General features: G+C 37.0%; 1 protein-coding gene across 8 annotated transcripts in view; it reads right to left on the bottom strand.

Moving 5' to 3' along the window:
• CEP170B (centrosomal protein 170B) overlaps window positions 1-22,351 on the bottom strand; it is a 72,307-nt gene that overhangs the window by 44,239 nt on the left and 5,717 nt on the right. For 4 of the 8 annotated variants that reach the window (XM_034418579.3, XM_087871779.1, XM_087871782.1 and 1 more), the window contains exons 2-6: window positions 20,679-20,819; window positions 16,345-16,434; window positions 9,411-9,489; window positions 3,238-3,296; window positions 759-897 (exon numbers count right to left, since the gene is read on the bottom strand). In XM_034418579.3, the coding sequence (XP_034274470.1) occupies window positions 759-897; window positions 3,238-3,296; window positions 9,411-9,489; window positions 16,345-16,434; window positions 20,679-20,798 (487 nt within the window). In that variant the 5' untranslated portion in view covers window positions 20,799-20,819. The remainder of the gene's footprint in view (window positions 1-758; window positions 898-3,237; window positions 3,297-9,410; window positions 9,490-16,344; window positions 16,435-20,678; window positions 20,820-22,351) is intronic. The other 4 variants (XM_034418580.3, XM_060687296.2, XM_060687297.2 and 1 more) reach the window with 1 other exon arrangement.

Below are 22,351 nucleotides of genomic sequence, written 5' to 3'. Positions count from 1 at the left end.
GGTGGTTCGGAGAACGGGTAGCGATCATGGTGCGAGGCTCCGCCCACCTGCCCGGTTGTCATTACTTCCTGGTTTTAACCAGGAAGTAATGTTTTGTACCCTCTGCGCATATGCAGGTTTTGCTTTTTTGCTTTTAAAAGTAAAAAAAAAAAAAGGCTCTGATGATCACAGCTGAGCTACGCGATCATCAGAGCCTTTTTTTTAACTTCTAAAAGTATTTTTTTACAACCTATTTGCCCAAATAGGTTGTAAAAAATGCTTTTTAAAGTAAAAAAGAAGATTGCGCGCCACAGCTGATTCCCCTCCCCGCACGCTGTTCTACTTATCCCATGCCTCCTTTTGGCGTGCACTGCGCGCGCGCACCTTGTATTTGGTGCGTGGTACGCACTGCGCATGCACAGCCAGCGAACCGGTAGTAAACCAGTTCAGATTTCATCACTGATGCTACTCATGCAGCATCAAGCAGATGAGCTCTGTTGTTACAACTATGTATTTTTCAATGAGTAGGGCATTTTATCATTGGCCACTGACAGCTACACATGGTAAATTTTTCTGTGTTTTAATCCTTGTCAGCTGCCCAGTCACTTATATGAGATGGATGTCTATATAAATGAATTAATTCACCATCATTTTAGCCATTGCCTATCCACTGCAGGATGAAAGCCTCTTTCCAACCTAAGTAAATATAAATCAGAATTATAGGGAAGAAAGGCCTTTCCCATATCTTAATTAAGTGACTGATTTTTCTAAACAGGTACCTGTAATTGCTTTCTTCTCTCCTTTCTCCAGCTTGGTTTGGGACAATTCAATATTTCCATCATGTTCCATTGGCTGTTCTGCTCTTTTCATTGCTGTGCCTTTAAAGCTCATCTGAAGTTGGCTGGTATATTTCTCATGCTGAAAAGGAAAGGCAAGAAACTTGGTGTGCATACTCCGAAATGAGCAGGAACTCACAAAGAAAGGTTATTTTGTACGGTAGATGGTGAAAAGGATTTTATACCAGGAAAATAACTGAGAAATATTGCATTCTCTATTTTTCCAGAGTTTTGGTTCTAATCCTAATCTCTGTATCACACAATTTGTGTTTTTAGAAAAGTTTCAAGTTTTGAATTAGGAGGCTTCAGCAATTTATCTTTTTGGCCACTGAATAGCAATTTCTGAAATGATACAAAAGCAGAAGGAACAAGAAACACAAGTGGCTCCTGTTCTTCCAGACATTTTAAGCAGAATACTTCCATCCTCTCCCCACCACACCTGATTCAGGAAGACAAAGCGTTCATATTTTTTAGGATTACCTTGCTCACTGCTTTCAGCAGAAAAATCAGATGTATGGATTAAAACTGACAACTCTTTTAAGTATTACTCAATTATTTTTTTTAATGTTTATTGATTTGTATTCCACATTTATTATTAACAAATAACTCAAGGCAGCAAACGTATCTAACCCACCTTCCTCTTCCTATTTTCCCCACAACAACAACAATTCTGTGAGGTGGGCTGGGCTGAGGGAAAGTGACTGGCCCAAAGTCATCCAGTTGGCTTTCATGGCTAAAGTTGGGCTTGGATTCGTGGTCTGCTCCTTTCTAGCCTAGTGCCTTAAGCACTAGACCAAACTGGCCCAAATAAGAACAAGCTATAAATATACAAGGATGAAACTAAATTATAAAGTATTTTTGCTGTCAAACATGGAACAGGAGGCCAAACCTTTAGGCAACTTCTTCCTTGCACGTAACATTAAATCTTAGTGTAGAGTTACATGCAAATCTACCCCAGGCAAATCCTGGCATACAGGAAAAGCTTGACTCTGTTGCAGTGGAGATACAAACAAACAAGAGGCAAGGTACACAGATGAGTTCATTTCAGTAGCTTGACAGCTGAATTCATTTAATTTATTATATTTTCAGAGACAAAATCAACAGGTAAACTTTAGGAATCTTTGGTTGTTTGGGTGAAAGTGTATGCAAATTTAGAGAAAGGTAAAGAACATTGTGTTGATATAATCTGCTGCTGAAAGTTAAGTCAACTATGTCCATTTTAAATGGCTGTTTGTTGCCAAAATACTGCCCCATTAGCTTCTCACTGAAATTTGGGTAAGGTTATCAATCAGTACTGCTATAAAGCCCATGATTCATGTTTTCTGACCAGCAATGGCATGAATGTAATGAAAGATGGCATCTTTCCCGCAACGCATATTTTCTCAAGAGTTGGGCAATCAAAACACAGTTTATAGCCCTACTTTGTGCAAGCCAAGATTTTTCAATGTTTTTAATTGATTTGTTTTAATAAATCAAATCTCTTGAACTCATGGCTACCAGTAAAAACCTGATAATGTGAAGGAATCCTGTCCTAAGGGCTAGGTGGAAGCGTAAAATTATAACTCTGGTCTTGGCAAAACACAGAATTGCCTTGGGGGAGATTAGCTGTGATCTAAGATTATTTCAGCATCTCGTGTTGGTAATTTCTCATGGGAAAGCTTTGTGCAAATATATGATAGAGGTAGTACAAATCTGCATCTCAGGTTTAGCAGAACTTTCACATCAAAGAAGCTTAAGCAAGAAAATATCTAAACTGACTGTGCTTGGTTTCATGCTGGGTTTCCTGAGGACGAGCACATGAAAAGTTCATTCCAAGTATTATACATATGAACTCGGATTTCAGTGATTTTCAAATCATTCATTTTTGTAATTTTCCTGCATATAATGTGTTTTGGGAAAGATTTCTTGAACTTTCTGCTTTGAAAGATTTGGAAAAGTAGAGTTTTTAGCAGCTAATGCATCTAATAAATTATATACGTTTAGAAAGTCAGAACTGGGCATTTGAACAAACAAAAATAATAAGTACAAAGCAATTTACCAAATTGACTACTTGGCTACCTAGACCTGTATTACAGGTTTTCTAAAAGTGACAAGCCACTTTCTATTATGTTCTCTAGTTTGATCCTGATTTAAAAGAAAGTTCTTTAGGACTGAGCTTAACATTTTTATGTATAAAATCTATACTGAGCTTTCACTATATGAATGATTTAGGACTACAGCCCTTCTGAGAATTCTGGTCCTTCCTTCCTCTCTTGCTTTCCCTTTTTTTAAAAAAATCTATGTAAAAGATGGCAAAAATAAAATACTGTAGTAGCACTGATGCAGGTCAGTTAAATTCCCAGCAGAATTCACCACTAAAACCATGGCTTAAGTATTTTATTTCTCTTCACTTTGCCACTTAAAAGAGAACACAAATACTTACTTTTAGCACTTCTTCTGGAACCTTGTGCTGGATGTGTTCTAGGACATACATGTTTGCATGTAGAAAAAGTATTAAGGAAAAATGCAGCTTCAGGAGAACATATGTTAACAGTAACTTTCAAGCAATCTATCATTCACACAAACAAATCCCATCTCTTTTGGGATTATTTTAAACAGAGGTAGGCAACATTTCACCACATGAAGCCTTCCAAACATTTCAGGGCTACAATGTTGGGGGAAGGTAAACTCAAAAAAGGTGGAAAAACCAGGACTGATAAAGCAGTTATTAAAGGGTTAACATATGGTGCATGCAGTAATACTGATTCATTGATCAGCATTTGAGAAGCCAAAACAGATACATCTTGATATTTTTTTTCTATTGAACGATTTATAACTGGGCATCATAAAAGAGAATTTAGCTATCTGGCATTATTGCAACTCTACAGAGGAATTATTGAGTCTGTCATCTGCACCTCTATAACTGTCTGGTTTGGTTCTGCAACCCAACAAGACAGACACAGACTTCAGAGCATAATTAGAACTGCAGAAAAAACAATTGCTACCAACCTGTCTTCCGTTGAGGACCTGTATACTGCACGAGTCAAAAAGAGGGCTGTGAAAATATTTACAGCCCTCAGATCCTGGACATAAACTGTTTCAACTCCTACCCTCAAAACGATGCTATAGAGCACTGCACACCAGAATAACTAGACACAAGAAGTTTTTTCCCGAATGCCATCACTCTGCTAAACAAATAATTCCCTCAACACTGTCAAACTATTTACTAAGTCTGCACTACTATTAATCTTCTCATCGTTCCCACCACTCATCTCCTTCCACTTATGACTGTATGACCGTAACTTTGCTTTGATCCTTACGATTTATATTGATATTGTTTCCTGATTGCTTATTTGTACTCTATGACATGTTGTACCTTATGATTCTTGATGAACGTATCTTTTCTTTTATGTACACTGAGAGCATATGCACCAAGACAAATTCCTTGTGTGTCCAATCACACTTGGCCAATAAAAAATTCTATTCTGTTCTGTTCTGTTCTATTCTATTCTTAAAATTTTTATTATAACACAATATGACAAACACAAAACATACACACACACACACACACACACACACACTTTTTACAGCTATTTCATGGTTTCTATTCTATTCTATCTTGTAAGAAGCCTCTATTTAAGGTCATTTTTGTTGTGTAGTAAAGTGTTTCTTATAAGCACTTTTCTTTGTTTAGAATGAAAATATTAATTCTAATAATAATAGAGGAACAATCATGACTTTTCTAAAGATTGACTGAATCTAAAATCTTCTCTGTAGGGAAGCCCAAGCTATGAGATGCTCCAACAGGAAAGAATGAGTGAATCAACACCACATGAAATGGATGATATCACTCCTTTCCTTGTTTCCCCTACTTTTTCTTACAACTATTAATCATACTACATTACATACTAACTGACAGAAGGAACTCAGGAATCCCTCAATGACTGCATCAATTTGGGCATATATTTGCAATATGGTTCATTAATGGATTCTTATGGAGAATTGTTCATTATGAAGGGGTCATTTTTAACAATAGCGATTAGCAAAAAGGGACAACTTACACATCCCAGAAAGATTGCAAACATACTAGTGTATGTCCCACTGACTATCAGAAATAAATAGTATAATAGAACAGCAGGAAGTAACACACCTATCTAATTCCAACGATGACTGACAAGGTGGCACATCAACAGGAAAACTCCAGCTGCAATATGCAGTCCCTGACCAACACCATCATCATCACATGGCAATTCCCAAACTTTTATTAATTGGGCCATAAATATTTTTTGTCTAAATTAAAACTGAATCCCCTCTTCACCATTCCACTCAAAGAATATCCATTTCTCTAGGCTGCTGTAAAGCAACAGTTTCTTGGGAAAAGAGTTGCTGATTAAAATTAAATCAAAACTGCCCTGAGTCAATCAGATATTGAGATGGGCAATGTATAAATTTGATTAATAAATACAATGGCTTTTAGAAATTTGATCTTTGCCTTGGCTTAGTTCACAGATGGAATTATTCTTGCTTAGCAATGGAGATGTTTCTGAGATTTCTTATGCCTATCACAGGCATTTGTCATTCCTTTCACAGGTTAAATCAGGTGCAGCTTTATTCTTTCCTTCATTGCTCACGATTTCCCAGCAGAAAAGAAATATTAATGCACCGAGGTGCCTGCCTGTTCTAACAAGCAGGGAGAGTGTTGGATGCTGCCCAAAATAGTGGCTTAATTCTTCAAGAGTGTCATGTTGTCTTTGCTGCACAGCTGGGGAGCCAATGCTGCTAAGTTCTGTGTTTGCACTGCACAGAGTGCATCTCCTTATTCAATCTCTGCTCGATGACAGCTCCTGGCAAGAGCTCCGTCTTCTGCTCTGCAGCATTCAAAAACCAAAGTGTTTCTTTCTAGGATGGTGGACCTTCCCTATAAAAATCAGTCTTTGGTTAATGAGGTTCTATCTCCACAGAGGCACTGCAGCATCTGAAGGAAAGGAGGCAGATGCTTGCAGTGGCACTACCAAGGGCAAATTCCAGTTTGTCCAAAGAAAGAATGGACAAATATTCTAATATACATTGCAACAGCTCTTAGTTAAAAAGAAAATCTAAGTAGCAAAAAGCTCAGAATTCGACAATTCTTGGGCATTTTCTGGAAGCTCTCACAGAAACATCATAGACTGTGATTGTCTGTGGAGATTCTCAGTCATCCAGGTCATGGTTGTCCTAAAAGTGTTTTTTTCAAGAGGCAACTGGATTTTTTTATTTTCACTTGGATGAGACGTTTCACTTCTCATCCAAGAAGCTTCTTCAGCTCTGACTTCCCCACCATCCAGTCAGAGCTGAAGAAGCTTCTTGGATGAGAAGAGAAACATCTTCAAAGAAAAACCAGAAAGTCCAATTGCCTCTGGAAAAAAGCACCTTTGGGACATAGACTGTGATGTTTCTCTGTGCCATATATGTATGTGTATGTGTGTATATGCATAATGGTTCTCTTTTGAGATCTGAATGCAACGAAATTTCATTTTAATGTAGGCTGATTAGTGTACATTTAAAGTGACAAATATTCTGTTCTGTTCTGTTCTGTTCTGTTCTGTTCTGTTCTGATCTGATCTTCTATTCAAAAGCTTGTAGGAATGCATTTGGAGACCTGGAAATCTCATTCAAGCAACTGACAAAACCAGGTTCAGTTAACTGACTTAACTGAAACTGTTATTCAAATAAAGCTGCTCCTTATGAAATCTTGAAGCTTGACTATTCAATTTACCTCTATCAATGGAACTTGAAGTAACTGCCATAGTTATGTTCAAGCAAAGGAATGCCACTATTGCATCTCCACTATGCTTCTATCTGACATGATCATCCTCTTCCAGAAAACTTTGATCAGAATGCTCATGGAGTGGTAGGAAAGGAAGCGATTGCTACTTAGCCAGCAGCATCGCGCAAATCAAACTGCTAATCAAGGGACAACAGATGCCACAACTTGCTCGTCCTCCAACAAAAATAGCAAACTGCCACAAGCAATACCTCATTTGGATCCATTTCCAATCTTGAAAACCTGGTATGAATTGCACACTAGCCAAGCTTTTTATTCCTAACCAGAAACACTCAACATGTGGAACATCCCCACAGGAAAAAAAAAAGTAATTGTAATGAAAAAGGACAACAGTAAGATTTGCAAAGCCTCTTGTCACAGTTCCAGAACACAGTTGGCCTGCATTTTCTCAAAAGGGTGGGGAACAGAAGGAAATTAAGGATGCCAGAAAAAGCAAGACAAGATTGTTAATGTTACTTTAAAGAAAACAGTAACAAAACAAGGACAAGCCATATTCTGGCACCGTAGGAGAAATCTGCTTGTTGGCTACAGTGGACAGATGTGTGCATGGGAACTCTGCTGACTCAGGGAATGTAAAAATGGAGTAATCTATAAAGAGCCAAGGGAAAAGGGAACTTGGTAGGGGGGTGATTTTCTCTTTTTTGTTTCTTTATGCTGATAGTTCAGTAGAAAAGGGAGGAATAAATTGAGCTGAATTGTGGAAGCATATCACTTTGTTTTTAATGATTCTATTTCAGCAAAACTCTCCCATTTTCTCTCCTCCCTTCTTTATCTAGCACACATGCACACACAAGCACATACACACACACATAATTTCAGACAGTCCTATGTCTGCTGCCAAGAGCTACCAAAATGTCAACCGTGCCTTAATCTAGTCTTGGGGGGAAAAGGGTTCCTTGCCAAGAAAAGAATATACGACAGTGGTGCCTGGGCTTGCACCCTAAAACACAATGCTAAACTCAACGAAGCAAGAGGAGAAAAACTCAGAATTGAAAAATGGTGTAGATCACAGGCATAATTCTGGAAGTTGTTGATTAGTGGGAAAGAGGAATTTAAGCCCTGACCTGAGTTTTGCATCCAGGTTGCTCATTGAGAGAAGACTGATGGGAAAACTGTGATGAGAATGAAATTGCAAGTGTCAAGCTACTTAACCTGGGATCAAGCTGTTCTGTGACCGAGTAAGCCATATTCTGTACACTCCAAATCTCTTCTCAATACCAACATAAAAAGAGATGGATTAGTCTCCTACACTCCAAAGTATCTTAAACCTGGAAGCAAAGAAATATAAAGAAGGATACAGGACGAATTTTATTTCAGAAAGTGGTGTGGGAAAGTAATAAATTTGCATAACATAACCAAGAGTAATCACATAAAAATATTTTCAAATACTCTTCAAATGCCAGCAGTGGAGTAAATTGGCCCACTTATTGTTGTCCACACCAACTTGCATCTTAAGAGTAGCAGCAATTAGCAATATATTCCTCTGCTTATAAACTTATAAACTGTGATCTCCCAGTAACTCTCAGGTGGGAAAATGCATGTATTATATTTTGAAGACACATTTCAGAAATAAACCAAAAAATAGAAGGGTAAAGATCCCAACCTCATAAAGCTCGCACTTACAAACACGCTACATTTTTTGTCCACATGAGACTATTTGTTCATCAGAACCAGCATTGACTAGATTGATTTATTAACAAGATACAGTTTGCAAATCTTTCCAAAAAGAGTTAAGTGTGGACATATCTTCATTTCATAACTAATGGCAAGTAAAATGTTATAGATTGCAATTCTTATCTAGAAGATATAAATATACATACAAAAACAGAAAATTGTTACTGCCAAGAGAAGATCCATCAAAATCTTTCAACAGGAAAATTCTTACACTAAAGCTAATAAGAAGCAGCTGTTTCATCAAGCTCAAAATTGAACCCATTTTCAGTTTTGCCAAGCCCCCTCCTCCATGTAAGAGACCAAAGATCTTCAACTTCTTTGTTGAAGGCTCAGTAAAACAAATATTATTAATAAGCTGCTTTTTTTGTTAAGAGTTCGATTTACATAATACAGGTGGATCTCATTAAAAACCACTTGTTCAGTGACCATTCAAATAAATAGTACTTACGAATGGTCCTTGAAATTTCAGCCATTGAAGCACCCTTGCAGCTACATAATCATGATTTACAATCTTCTCTACTGGCTTCCCACAAGCAAAGTCAATAGGGAAATTATCAGGAAGTCTGAAGCCATGGTCACCTGAGGTTTCTTAAGAATCCTTGCAATCCTTGTTTAACTACGGCAACCTGGTACATGACATCACACATTACAATTGCATCACTTAGTGACATAAATGCTGATCCAATTACCATAGTTGTGAGGACTACCTATATGCTAACAGCAAACAAAGCATAGGTAACTTTGCATGAAGCATGAACGCTGCCATTGAATGAGACTATTCAAATCTGCCAAAGGGAAATCCAGGCTCCCATCCTCCCAACAATAATTTTTAGGCTGAAAAATAACCCAAGATCAAAACTACAGTTCATGGCTGAGTGGGATATAAGCCTGAATCTACCCAGTTCTAATTTGATACCGGACTAACTCTCAGAATGACAGCAACAAAAGAGCATATATTTTCTTGAGCTCATGCTGGTGATCTTCCAAGTGGAATATAATTCATATAATCCGAATTTCAATTTTATAAAAAAAATAAGACAGTGTTTTTCTTAAAATAATAAATCCTGAACCTTGACGATATGTGCACTTGTGCTTCTATGACACATCCAAAAGGATATCATAGCCGAAACGAATCACGTCATTCAGTTTTAGTGTGATGTACTTCTGGTCAGGGATTCGTATGTCGTTCACAAAGGTCTATGGAAAAGAAACACAAAAAATATCATTCAAGTGACATGTGAGGAGGAGGAGGAGGAAGTCAGTGTGGGTAAGTTTAGAGAGGAAACTGTCTTTCGCTTTACAAAATCTCTGTCTATCCTCTGCCGATCAACTGGTACCTCTTTCCTTCCCACATACAATTCATTTGGTTCTTGGTCGATCAGCCCCTTTCTCCTGTTACTAAAAACAGCTTCAGCAAAAGACACTATCAACTGCATTTCAAAACAAAAAAACAAAAAAACAAGCAATCGCTTTTTGTCAGCCACACAAACCATTTGACAGAGCAACTGAGGCAATACCACAAGGTTATTTTTCCAAACCATAAAAGCTCCCTTATTGCATTTTCTGGCTAAACAGCAAGCCTTCTAAAACTTCAAAGGAACCAACTTCACAAACTTAACCTATACTTTTAAAAGCATTTAAAAACATACAATGTCAGTAATCTTTATAACAGATACAAATTTATAACAGGCTGGTTAGGATTATCCACATAATGAAGACAGGAAAGAGGGCCCAGAAAGGAACAGCCACTTGTCTTAATCCATGGCTGAAAAGGAATTTGGACCAAGCATCTCTTCCTTACCCACTAGATAACAGAAATACTGAAAGTTCTTAAATTTATTCCAAAACAATTGCAAGAAGTAGATACTGCATGTCATGGTACATCTCAAAGCCAGAGAGACTTAAGTATGATAAATATAGAGTACTGTCTTCATGCAGAATTGCATTATACTAAAGATTTCTCTGTCAAGTCAGGGAACATGACACTCCAGGCTACATGTGTTTTTTGTGATTGACTCCCTCTCTGTCCACAATTGCTGAAAACTGATGACATGGTTTCTTTCCACTTTCAGACAGGAAACATATTAAAAACAAGTAGTGAACACTACTTTAAAAAGATTTAATGTTGTTCAGAAAATAAAAAGCTGCCCAGAGTCGCTTTGGTTTGTGAGATGGGTGGCATAAAAAGTTATAAATAAGTAAGTCCTACCTAACAGGATTTTTTAAAAAACAAAAAACAAAAATCTGACGAAGCCTTACCTTGAGTGCAACATAGCTATGACCACTCTGTATCACTTCCCATCTACTGTACCCCTTATACCTCCATCTTAACTTTAAACTTTATTACTGTCAAAGATAAACATATAGTCCTGAGCTCTAAAATACTGCCCATCTCAGTAGTGTTAAAACAACATGTGTTCTAACGTTTTTCTAATGTTTTAATGTTTTTCTTTTTAACATTTTTTATGGGATTGTTCGCATTGTTTTATTCTTGTTGTAAGCCGCCCAGAGTCCCTTGGGAGTTGGGGGGCATAGAAATGCGGCAAAATAAATAAATAAATAATAAATAAATAACAATTGAAACAGTTCACAATACTTTACTAAGAAATATACTTTATTTTTGGCACCAGGGTGCTGCACCCAAACATTTATCAATGATGTAAGATTCACTGAGAGGCATCCTCAGTGTTGCAAAATGTGTCAAGACAATCTGAGAGGACTGCAAGAGATGGGGGAAGCATTTGGAAAAACCATCCAGCTGAAGAATTTGCAATCTGTTCTACTGTATGTATACTGACTGCCAGTGTGCATCAATGGCTTTATCCTTCTTTGATAGCTAGAACAAGAAATACTCTGCAATTTGATAAGCCAACTATAACAGATAACTGTTGCTCTTCAGTAAATGGGATTGCTTTGCAAAATGTTTTCAGATGCCAGATTCTAAGTGAGATCCAAACTTTTAAGTAAAAACTACCCTAGGGTCCAGGAAGACAAATGCAGAGAACATGATTTTTTTTTTTTTTTTTGGCTGATATTAGTTTAACGTGATTGGAAACAGAGGCGAGTCATGGCAAGAAAAACAGTTTTATTTGCACCAGAATACACAAAACTAGAAAATGTTGGACACGGTCAATGTTTTACAGATGGGCCTTGGGCAGCACCCAGGCCCAGGAAATTATCTGAAGCGAGGCCTTCAGAGGTGGTGCAGACTTAACTTCATTTTACCCTGTTTTAAAAGTGTGGGTGGGGAAGAGAAATGTCAAGCAAAAGGCTCTCTCCAAAGAACTCTTAACCATCTCACCATGATTGCAGTCAAGAGACATCAACTATCAACAAACACCTAGTGCAGACACAGTATTCCCCCTCTCCTTTGAACTAAAAGATGCAGCCACCAAACAGGCTCATACAATCTATTTCACCTGCCTTCCTCTGTCCCCGGGAATTTATTTTTTTGTCATTCCAAGCTGGGAGTTAGTCATGTCCACAATAGCATCTCTACTATTTTCTATACTATATTTCACTAACCCTGATTATGTTCAATTTGCAGTTCAAATAATGGGCTAGAACTGAGTCTCAGGGAAATCTTTTTCCTGCTCCTACTTTCAACTTGGGAGATATAAGAGTTGGGGCAATGCTCTGCTTCTTTGTAGATTTTTTTCTGTTCTTCCTTTGTAGAAACAGACTTCAAAAAGAAACTGGAACATTAAGACCAAGATGAAACTGCCTCTTTCTCATTAAACTTGGGTGATTTTCAGAGCAAATAGATGCTCATTGCCTATCTCTAAGTCCATCTTTTTGTCAGAGCTGCACATTCTGTATCAACAATAGCAGCACTCCTGGAACATCTGGCCGTCACTTTCTTCCCCACACTGCAGACATATTGAAATTTATCCTGTTCCTCATGACTGTTCAATGCAATGGCATAGTATCCTCTTAAATAAAGGAAAGGATAAGGAACACAATATGTTTGGGATACAATTGAGACTTTCAAGGTTATACTGAACCGTACGTACCACTGACCATGGTGCCTGAAGCTGCTGGCACTTGTAACTCAGGGGCCGAAAGTTCTTTCCCTTTTTCTCTCTTTATGATGGGAGACTGAAGAGATGGCAGCTACTAAGCCTCTAAGGAGCACCACCACTGCCAGCTGCAGATTCACCATCTGCTTTCAACCATTCCCCTCTGTAAATATCTAAAGTACCCCTCCCCAACCCAATTCTGTCATAAACTAAAATCTCCCTGGTCAGGAGATTATAGCCAATACTAATATGCAAAATAATCAGATCTATCTCTAAATATGCAGTGCAGTAAGATAATGCAATGCTTCAGATTCAAAAGATTCAAATATTTTTAAACTCATGTGAGACATGTAGAACTTATGGCAATTTTTAAAACCAATTATATATTTTCCTGGACTGGACTGCTGTTGCAGCTGCAGGGGGCAGGTATGCAATCCCAGCAAACAATACAGATATTTAGGAATTTCTGTCAATTATGTAAGCTTCCATGATTGACACAAGTTTTTCCCTTCAAATTCAATGCATTGTTTAGTCCTCTAAGATGAGATATCTCTGGACGATAGATAGGAGGTGGATATTCTTTTCATGAATTCCTTATGGTCCCACTTCATCTTGACTTCTACTTTGGATGATGAATTCTTACTCTCTTAATGATCTCCTTGAAATAACAAATGCCTACACCTACAAACCAAGAGGATTAGAATAAATTTCTTTGGCACCAACAAGAAAACTATAAAAGTCAGGATAAGATTACTTTACTTTCTGAAGTGTAATTGACAAGCAGGCACAAACATTGCACAGCAGTGCTATCTGGTTATGCCAGATGCACAAGAAAAATGTGATCTCCTGTAGCAGTATTCATCAATCTGACAAGTTTGCAAATATGTTGGCTTTCAACAGTCATAATTTGCAATCTAAAAGAACTTTAGAACTAAAGTCAGCATATAGGGAAAATGCTAAGATAGGAAAGGCTGATTAAAATACCTAAAAGCCACTGAGATAGCCAAGAATATCAATAAAGGCATGATCTCCAAATGAAAAGGGTAATAAAGATCTTGCTTTCCCAAATTAGATACTGGGGATATACTCAAGGCCTTTGCTCTTGTATGCCTAATAAGCCTGCAGCACTCTTGTCATGCACAAATATATTGAATCATAACTCTGGTCTAATTAGCATTTTACAATGATTCTTCCAGCTTGCAAATGTCAGAAATTAACCTATTTTTTTTTCTATGCAAACAGCATGGTTTTGACTACTAAGTTGTGCTCTTCCCACAAAAGATGTCATTCATTCCTCAAATTGCTTGGATCTACTTGGGTCAACTAGAGGTAATACAATGGACTCTATGAGGACTTACCCCAAAGACTGGCCAGAAGCAAGAACTACCCTGCTAATCAGGACATGGAAATATGACCAGATTATACCTATGGTGAATGATCTGCACAGATCATTAATTGCTTAATAAGCTTGGTTCAAAATGTTAAAGCTCTAATTGGATCTCTATCTTAGAAACCTATTTAACATCAGAAGCTGCTCTAAGAATATCTCATTTGCAGAAGCAGACAGAGGAAATGGTCTTTCCCTGCACACATTGCTTCCAAACTATTGTGATTCTGGATTTATAACTGGTCTCACTTCATTCAGCTTCTTCTTCATTTGGAGGGTGGTGGTGCGAGAGGAGTTATTATTTTAATACAAATATACAAGTTGTTAAAATTCTCCTCATACAATTGACACTTCTTTATCTTGAAACATAACCTTTTCCCTTTTTATGTACAATGCACCAAACTAAGTGACTCATGCAGTCCATCAACTTGTTTCAATGGGAACAAGTAGCCTGAAGTTCTCAAATGCAGGTCCTAAGATTATCAAATGTATCAAGGAAATGCCTGCTGGACAAAGGCAAGGTCATTTAATCCAGGAAGTCATCACACAGTTGCTTCAGAAGCAAATGGGATCTGATCCAGGAGGCAGATCACCTTCAGCTGATTAGTGCATTTCTTCAGCAGTACTTCATGCAAGGGAATCCTGGGAATCCTCAATGCCATGAGGTGGTGTCACCCTCAATATCACCTCATTCTTGTTCTCAATGTTGAACAATGTAGTGAGAGTTTCAGAGATAAAAAACAAACCTACAGGCCCTGACTCCCCTATTCCTTTCCATTGGCCTCAGATTATATTTTCCCATAATTTGGGGGCAAGGAAAAAATGTGTAGTGGATGCCCTTAAAAAGTGTTAATGTAATCCGAGAAAACAAGAAAACCTTTAAAACTTCTCCAAAGTGGAGGGGAGAAAAGGGTAGGAAAAAACCTGAAAAGCTTGGTGCAACCGTACTTTCAGCTCTGAGGCTCTTGCTCACTCTAAAGTTTTTTACATTGGGCTTAATAGAGGCCTCCCCCATTATGGTGTTATTTTCATCTGTTCTGCATGTTATTCTTGGCTGCTAGCTGCCTCATGAAAAAAGGGAATAATTCCAACGATAATCCTCTTGTAGCTATCAACTAATGAACATGCAATAAAGGAGGCAGATAAATGATTATTGAAATATCTGAATAATGATTTTATGTTATTAGTTTTGTACAAAAATAAAGCTGTAAAAATTAACTCTTTTAAAAAATCAAGTTTTAGTGTTGCTCTTATTGCCACTCTGAAGTTTATCCTAAACAGAAAACAACTTGAACAATGACAAAGGTAATATTTAAATACATTTCATATGAGTCATTTGTTTCATACCCTACTCTAAATTCAATACTTGTATTTCAAGTACACAAATCCACAAAATACCTCTTCCACAGCTCCAGATTCAATACTCCAGACTGAACAGCCACATTCTTTAACAAGGAGTAACAAACTCATGTAAGCAATTCTGTGTCAGCTTTCTATTAATAGCAGTATCTCCTACTGCTTATGTTATCAGAACAATGTGTGATTTTTCCTAAAACAGCACATTTCTCCTGGTAGATACCCTCATTTGGTCAAAACTCAGATTTTCTAGTTTTGTAATTTTTAGTAAAATCACTCTTATTCATTATTGGAAATCATCCAATACATTCACTGATATTATTTACCTGCTATAACAAGCATTCCCAACCTGTTATCTTCCAGCTATGCTGTAATAAAACTCTCCAAATTCGCCTGGTTTGTACATAATGCTGAGCCACAATCAATGGACTTAAGAATCATGCTAAGTCACAAACAAGCTAGGTATAAAAATGTGAGTTTGACTCAAAAAAGGAGGAGGTGAATGCCAAGCTATTACAGGAAAAGACATCTGAGTCTTGAGAAATTAGAAAGTGTTAAAAAGAAATGCAAACAATTTTGATTTGATTGTGTAAGCTGGTACATTAAAGGAGAGGGGGGCTTTCAGATTCTGTAAAAATACTCGAACTGCATTAAAGTTCATTTTAACACTTCTAATAATTCCTGTTTCCTGATCATGTCTACCTTGAAGGGTTAACACTGGGCGATGGCTTAACATTCTTAGGAACAAGCTGTAACATCTAACATTGGTTTAAAAAACAAGTAATTGCAGCTCAGCCAGTAGGCAAGGAATAAGGATGGCCAAAAAAGAAACTTAGATTACTATCTTGTCTTAAATCAGAATAAGCCTTCCAGGTGAGTACAAATTTATATTAATCTACTGAAAGTACAGAAGATTGAGTTATTTGGATAGTATTGATAACACACACACACACACATATATGAATAAATGTTTATTAAATACTGAATGCTTTCACACAGCATACTAAGTAAAAATCAAGCAAGTCATACTATAACTTAGAACAGTCTATGAACAGCTAATCTGAACTTGTGGCAAAACTAACTAAGCATCAACTCAACAAAGGAGCGGCCACATAAATCCTGAGATTTCACAAGATTTATCAAAACATTTAAAATATTTTCTTTTAGAGCCTATCCTATTAATTCCAATTCCATGTGCTTCATTTCATTTCTGCAAACTGGAATTGAAAAGCCCACCTACAAAAATGAAACCTGGATATGCACCCTTTGGCACTCAGGGTTATCACTCACCCCATTTAAGCTTCCAAGATCCTTCACCCAGTGCTCATCTTTTTCCTTGTCGTAATTGATGACGGCATGCTGCTTATCCACACTGCGAGACTGGGAAGACCAACATCATTAAATTAGGAAGTTATAAGACAGAGATTGTTTTAATAGCTCCAATGATATATCAAGAGAGATAGTAACACAAAAGGAAATGTACCTGTTTAACAGGCATAGTACCTAACAGATTAGGACAATATTACTCAGTAGTACCCCCTCCATAAAAGTAAAATATCTTACAATACTGCCCATCCTGGCATTTACTTAATCAGATCTTAACCTTGCTGATCATGTTTCCTTTGCTTGCCTAGTAGCTACCTACTACCATGTAAAATGATGTTAATTGTCTGGATCATTTCACAAATCTGGTATGGAAAGGGAGTTCCAAAGGCCATCACCCCCCCCTTCCTTCTTGTCCACAGAGAGCATTCAGCTATGTCAGTCTCCCTACCACCAACACACCACCTGCTAAACAATACCATTCAGCCCAAACATACCTCAGTTGAATCTGCATATGGTTAAATTAAAATGGATATCTTGTATGTTGTGGGACTCAACATGACTCAGGCTACTTTTAAAGCCACACAGTAATGTGTTTCTATTTTCTTTGTGATTGGTGCATAATGTAAACAGTGTTACCGGTATGATTTCCTGGGCTATGAGAACTTCACAAGTGATGCTCTCTATAAGGCAGACCAATACAACATTATAAAGCAGATTCCATCTTTTTGGGGAAAAATCAGACTTCAGAATACATGTTTATGTATATTCCTCTTTTCTAAATTCTGAATGCATGAATTTATTGCTTCTAAATTGCAGAAAGCAAGCATTTATACCAGCTATTTCTTTACAACCAGTTCAAAGTTCTAGAAATACCTGAGACATTCCCTACTACAAATAGAAGGAGTACTGCACTGCACAGCAATAAAAAGAAAACTAAAGGGATGAAAGGAATTTTGTTAATGACATCTGAAGAGACTAGTTCGATCTTGTTTTCCCAAGAAAATGCGCAGGGAATCTTAAAAGTTTTATTCTTTTATTCATTGTGCAGACTTATGTAATCTTCAAGAACTCCCAGTTGCTTATAACAAGCTAAAACATCCACAGAAAATTACAAAGGAACATTAAAACTTTCCCAGTAAAAATGCATCAGCATAATAACATACTGAAGGCAAAAAGAAAAACACCCCAATTATTTTTCCAAACTTGCTTCAGAAAAATACATGTTTAATCAATTTTTGGAGAGCTAAAGAGAAAAAGTTAGATTGTTTCCTAAAGGAGGCTATTTTAAAGAACACCTTCACTGAAAAATGTTTCTGAGCCCAAACCCCCCAGAAACCAAAATGCAGGATTGCAAACAGGACCGCTCAGGACCCGACTTGGGCAGATTGATTCTGAATGGAAAAAGCGGTCCTTCAGGTACCCAGCACCCTCCTATGGCTAAAATCAGAACACTGCACCACTAATATGTAGAGATCCAACCCTCAGATGCCACAGTCCTACCTATCCTGTTATTCAGCAAAGTGAAGTTACCGTAGTCCAACAGGATTTATCCTTTACCTCACAAGAAAAATGTTATGGGCCAATCCAGTTGCTTTTAGGGATAGAAGCTGAAAAACTGGTTTCAAATTTGTCAATGGAGCATTTTTGTACCATTAGTTTTGCTCCCTGCATTAGGAAAGGGGAGGGGAAACATTCATAGTATAAACCCAGCAAGAGAAACCAGCATCTTAGAAGCTGCTGAGATACAAATTACTCAAGGAGGACGTTCAGGAGAATAGCCAATGTCACTTCTCTCCAGGTGTTTTCAGGTTCTCTATTCAGCTACATTCAGTCTTTCCTAACCTCTGTTCCTAATCTTTAATCAGAATATCAGATGGGGTGAATTTTACTAGGAGGACAGCAGCAAGGCTTTCAATTACTATCACTTTTTTGTTGCTTTATCACTAAAGTAGGGTGAGAAGTAATGCTTTGTCGGCTGGTTTAGCAGAAAAACAAAAGGCCGCAGAGGTTATTTTAATGTCTAAAAGGAGCGTGCTCCATAGGGAAGTACATATATTTTTAAAGCATCAGTAACTTCGAAATAAGAGGTGTTACTCAATAGCTCTGTATTCATCTGCATATTGAATTCCATCACTTTCTAATTAGATTTATTCAGGAGAATGGTGTTCTTTTTAAAAGAAATTGATTACCTCATCAGTATTAGTGTGGGACATGGAGCATTTTTCTGAATTAGAGGCAAAGTTTGCTCTTCTCAAAACAAAGCATTCACATATTACATGGATGCAAAGAAAAGAAACGGAAGATTGGAATGAGTCGCAGGACCTCTAAGAATCTGTGGAAAACCTAATTAATGCTGCCTTCCATCTACTCTCAAGGATGAGAAACTGATCTCTAAGAAATCGTAATGCTTCTAGAACTCCTCCAGCTGCCCATCATGATTTGGGCTACAGTACTTAGCAGGAAAATTTGCCTCATTCTCATTCCACCTCCAAAACAACGTAGGAAATGGGTAGGGGGAGCTGGCTGACGCAGCAAAAGTCATTGAAAGGTAGATTACTTAGAACTCTAGAAGATTTACAAGTTGCCTGTTAAAGTGCTACATAAGCATAACACAGAATAAAAGCAAAAGATGCAAAGTTGTTTTCTTAAAACGCTCAACATTAAGCTGATATAATTGTCCACTCTACCTCCTAAAGTATATGAGTATGTCCCATCACATATTTCTGCTATTTTAATTAACATAGGCCTAATGCTTTGCTACCCCATGCAAAAGAATTCAGATCAAAGTTCCATGTCATTCAGGGGAACAAATATTTATAATAGCAGCCCAATTATCCATTTGTGGAGTTGTTCTATTTCCTCCATAAACCTTTTCCTTCAGTGTTGGCTATTTAGTACAAGTTGGAATGTCTGAAGCACAGATCAAGCATATGTCAACTCTACAAGTCCAAGAGCATTTCCAAACCTAAACACAGAATTCAGAGCAGACGTAGAAGTGAATTCCTGGCCAAAAACCACCCCCACAGCAACTGAGTTTTGTCCACAACTAGTTCAAACATAAAGCCTTAACAAAGTTCCCATTTTTCAGTATATAATAATTTCAGCTTCCTTAATCATAATGAGAATGTTGAATATTTTCAAATTGTGAAATAAGTCAGAAAGCTTATAGAAAGATTAAGAGTAAATCACATTTAAAAGAAAACAGTTGTTAGTTGTTCTATAAGTAGATATATACCGGTAATTAAGTATTCTGTTCAGCCAAACTGTTTAGCTTACAATCTTTGTTTAAACCAGTCTTTCCCAATCTTGGCAACATTAGATGTATGGACTTCCAATTTCCAGAATTCCCCAGTCTGTACAAGTTAATAGGATTGGGAAATACTGGTTTACACCAACTCAACTATTGCCCCATATTCTCAAAAGCTGTTAAGAAGAAATTGATGCCAAGCCTTAACTTCCGGCCCAAGAACAAACCCCAGCAAGCATCTAACTCACATATTCCCCAATTCATTTGGCACATCCTTAAAGACTACTTAAGAAGCATTATGTTTGTTATTGCAAGTAAAGAAACTACAATTATTAGACAAAATGCGAGTAAACCTTTTAAGATGAATTAAAATAAACTAATTTCAAACTATATATTGTAATTTATATCTCACTTTTCCTCCCATAGAAATATAGTTAAGATTGTTTCAATTGTTTTGATTTACCATGACAATAAACCATGGCTTGTTTTAAGCACTGTTTGTTGAAAGGCTAAAATGCTGGATTCACTATTACACTATCCAATAAACCATGTTTTACAAGCCACATTAGTGAGTTCACATATTGGTATAAGTCATAAAACTAATCACATTATGGTTTAGGCACTATATTTAAAGCAGTATAATATGTTATCTGAACCAAATTCTGGTTCATCTAAGGTGAATATTTTCAAGGTTTTTTTCAACTTTACCAAAAAAAAAAGGAGGGAAGTATCACCTCCCAAAGCTTTATGTGCTTGTGTTGATCATGAGAAACTATGGTTCAGACAATAGCTGGAGCTGGGGAATTCTGGGAGTGGAAGCCCACAGCTGTAATGGGGGGGGATGGGGTCCATCATATCTTTGAACGATTGCTAAGCAGTCTGTCATAATTTGAAGCTTGCCTGTATAACAAAGATGCCTATGGCTTGACTTCAATCATCCCTTCCTGCTTCAAAACTGAATATGAATAATGGTAAGTATTATGGTTAGCTGAAATCCTGCTCTCATGATGAGAATTAAAACTCTGCCACTTTATGTAGAGAATGCATTTACCTGGAGCATGAGTTCACAGTCTTCCCTGCCAACAAATATCATCTCCCGAGGAAGCCGATGGCGAATACCTGTCCCACTCACCAGGAACCATGATGTCGTGCTCATTTTGCTGTTTGGCATTTTAACTTTTCACCATCCTATCTGAGCAAAAGAGAAAATCTGGTTAGGTTTGTAATAATAATCTTTCTAGAAGTCCAATTACTTCTGATTAAAAATCCATCATGTTTATATTACAGAAGATAGACACTATACAGTATGTGTCTATGTCCCATTACAGTAACAATCAATGGTTGATATGAATGAAAGCTCAACAGAAGCCGAGCCGGGGAAAAAATTACCAATAGAGAAATTAATTTCTCAAACACATTAAAGAGAGACAAGACAGTTTGTCTGTTGATTATTCTGATGTCTTAATAGAATATAATTTTCAGTCCAATACAAAACAGTCAAGTACGTCAGCAGAGCAATGAATGAGGCTTTAAGAGAGAAGGGAAAGTAGTGCATCTCGTACAAGATTCAGAGACAGAACATAAAGAAGATATATACTAAGGTATAAATTTAATTTTGAGGGGTCTTTGGTGCTGATGTTACCTACTTTGGGTAATGAAACATCTGCAAAAAAACAATCATGCTCAGAGAGCACCAAAGACCCTTCATTTCAACCCTGAGCTACAAATATTCTCCTTTAATGGTACATTTATATTTTGTTAGCAAATTAAATTGTCTGGCATTTAGACAAACTGTAGGTTACACAACATGCTAAAGTACAAAACAACAAAACATATCTAGTATGCTGTACAAATGTAACTGACATGGTTTAGCACAGTGTATAAATTCAGCCTTGTAGTCAAGAGTGGTCCTTCAAAAACAATTGTGACTACTTAATCCCCATTTAAACTGATAATCCCGATTTATTCCTCTTTTAAAAGGCTATGGTTATAACTCAGGGTTTGCTTTTAACTCATTACTCTTGGAGGAGGGAAAATGTCTATGCTGTTCATGTTTATTTATTTGGTCAATCCCAATTAATTAAGATTTAAAATACTCATTCATTAAATTTATATTTGCTTCAGGAATTCAAGGCAGCGTACATAGCACACCTGCCTCCAAATATTCTCTCAACAACTGTCCTATAAGATAGATTTGATCTAAGAGACAGTGATTAGCCAATAGTCATTCAGAGAGTTTTTAAAATTGAGATTAGACTTGCAATTAAATCTCACCAGATATAATTCATCATTTAAACAACTCTCAAATATATACTACTCTCAAAATTCTATAATATCCAGGCTTGTTATATCTGACTCCATCTACTGACCTGTAGTACAGTAGAGGGGAAACTCACAACCTGCCAATCAAATGTCGTCCCTGAACACTGTTGGTCATACTTCAAGCTTTATTGAATTTATGCTGCTAAATTTCAGAATGACACTCCCAAGAAAAACAATCCTAATTTTTTACTCTGTTTCCAAAATAATAAAGAAGCATTAAAGTATTAGTCTTTCTTTAAAAATGCTTAATAATTAGTTTGTTTGACAGGACTAAGGAGACCCAGGTTCAAATATAAACTCAGCCAGGAAAGTTCACAAAGTGACTTGACTCTTTTACTCTCTATCACAACAACCTGTGTCTCAAGATTGGATAGGTAAAAATCATGAGAATTACCGGTAGTA

The sequence above is a fragment of the Pantherophis guttatus genome, chromosome 1 (genome assembly GCF_059756535.1).
Source record: "Pantherophis guttatus breed Tessera chromosome 1, ASM5975653v1, whole genome shotgun sequence".
In the NCBI taxonomy this organism is placed as follows: Eukaryota; Metazoa; Chordata; class Lepidosauria; order Squamata; family Colubridae; genus Pantherophis; species Pantherophis guttatus.
The sequence above is the reverse complement of the archived record's forward strand: the minus strand, read 5'-3'. Positions and strand labels throughout refer to the sequence as shown.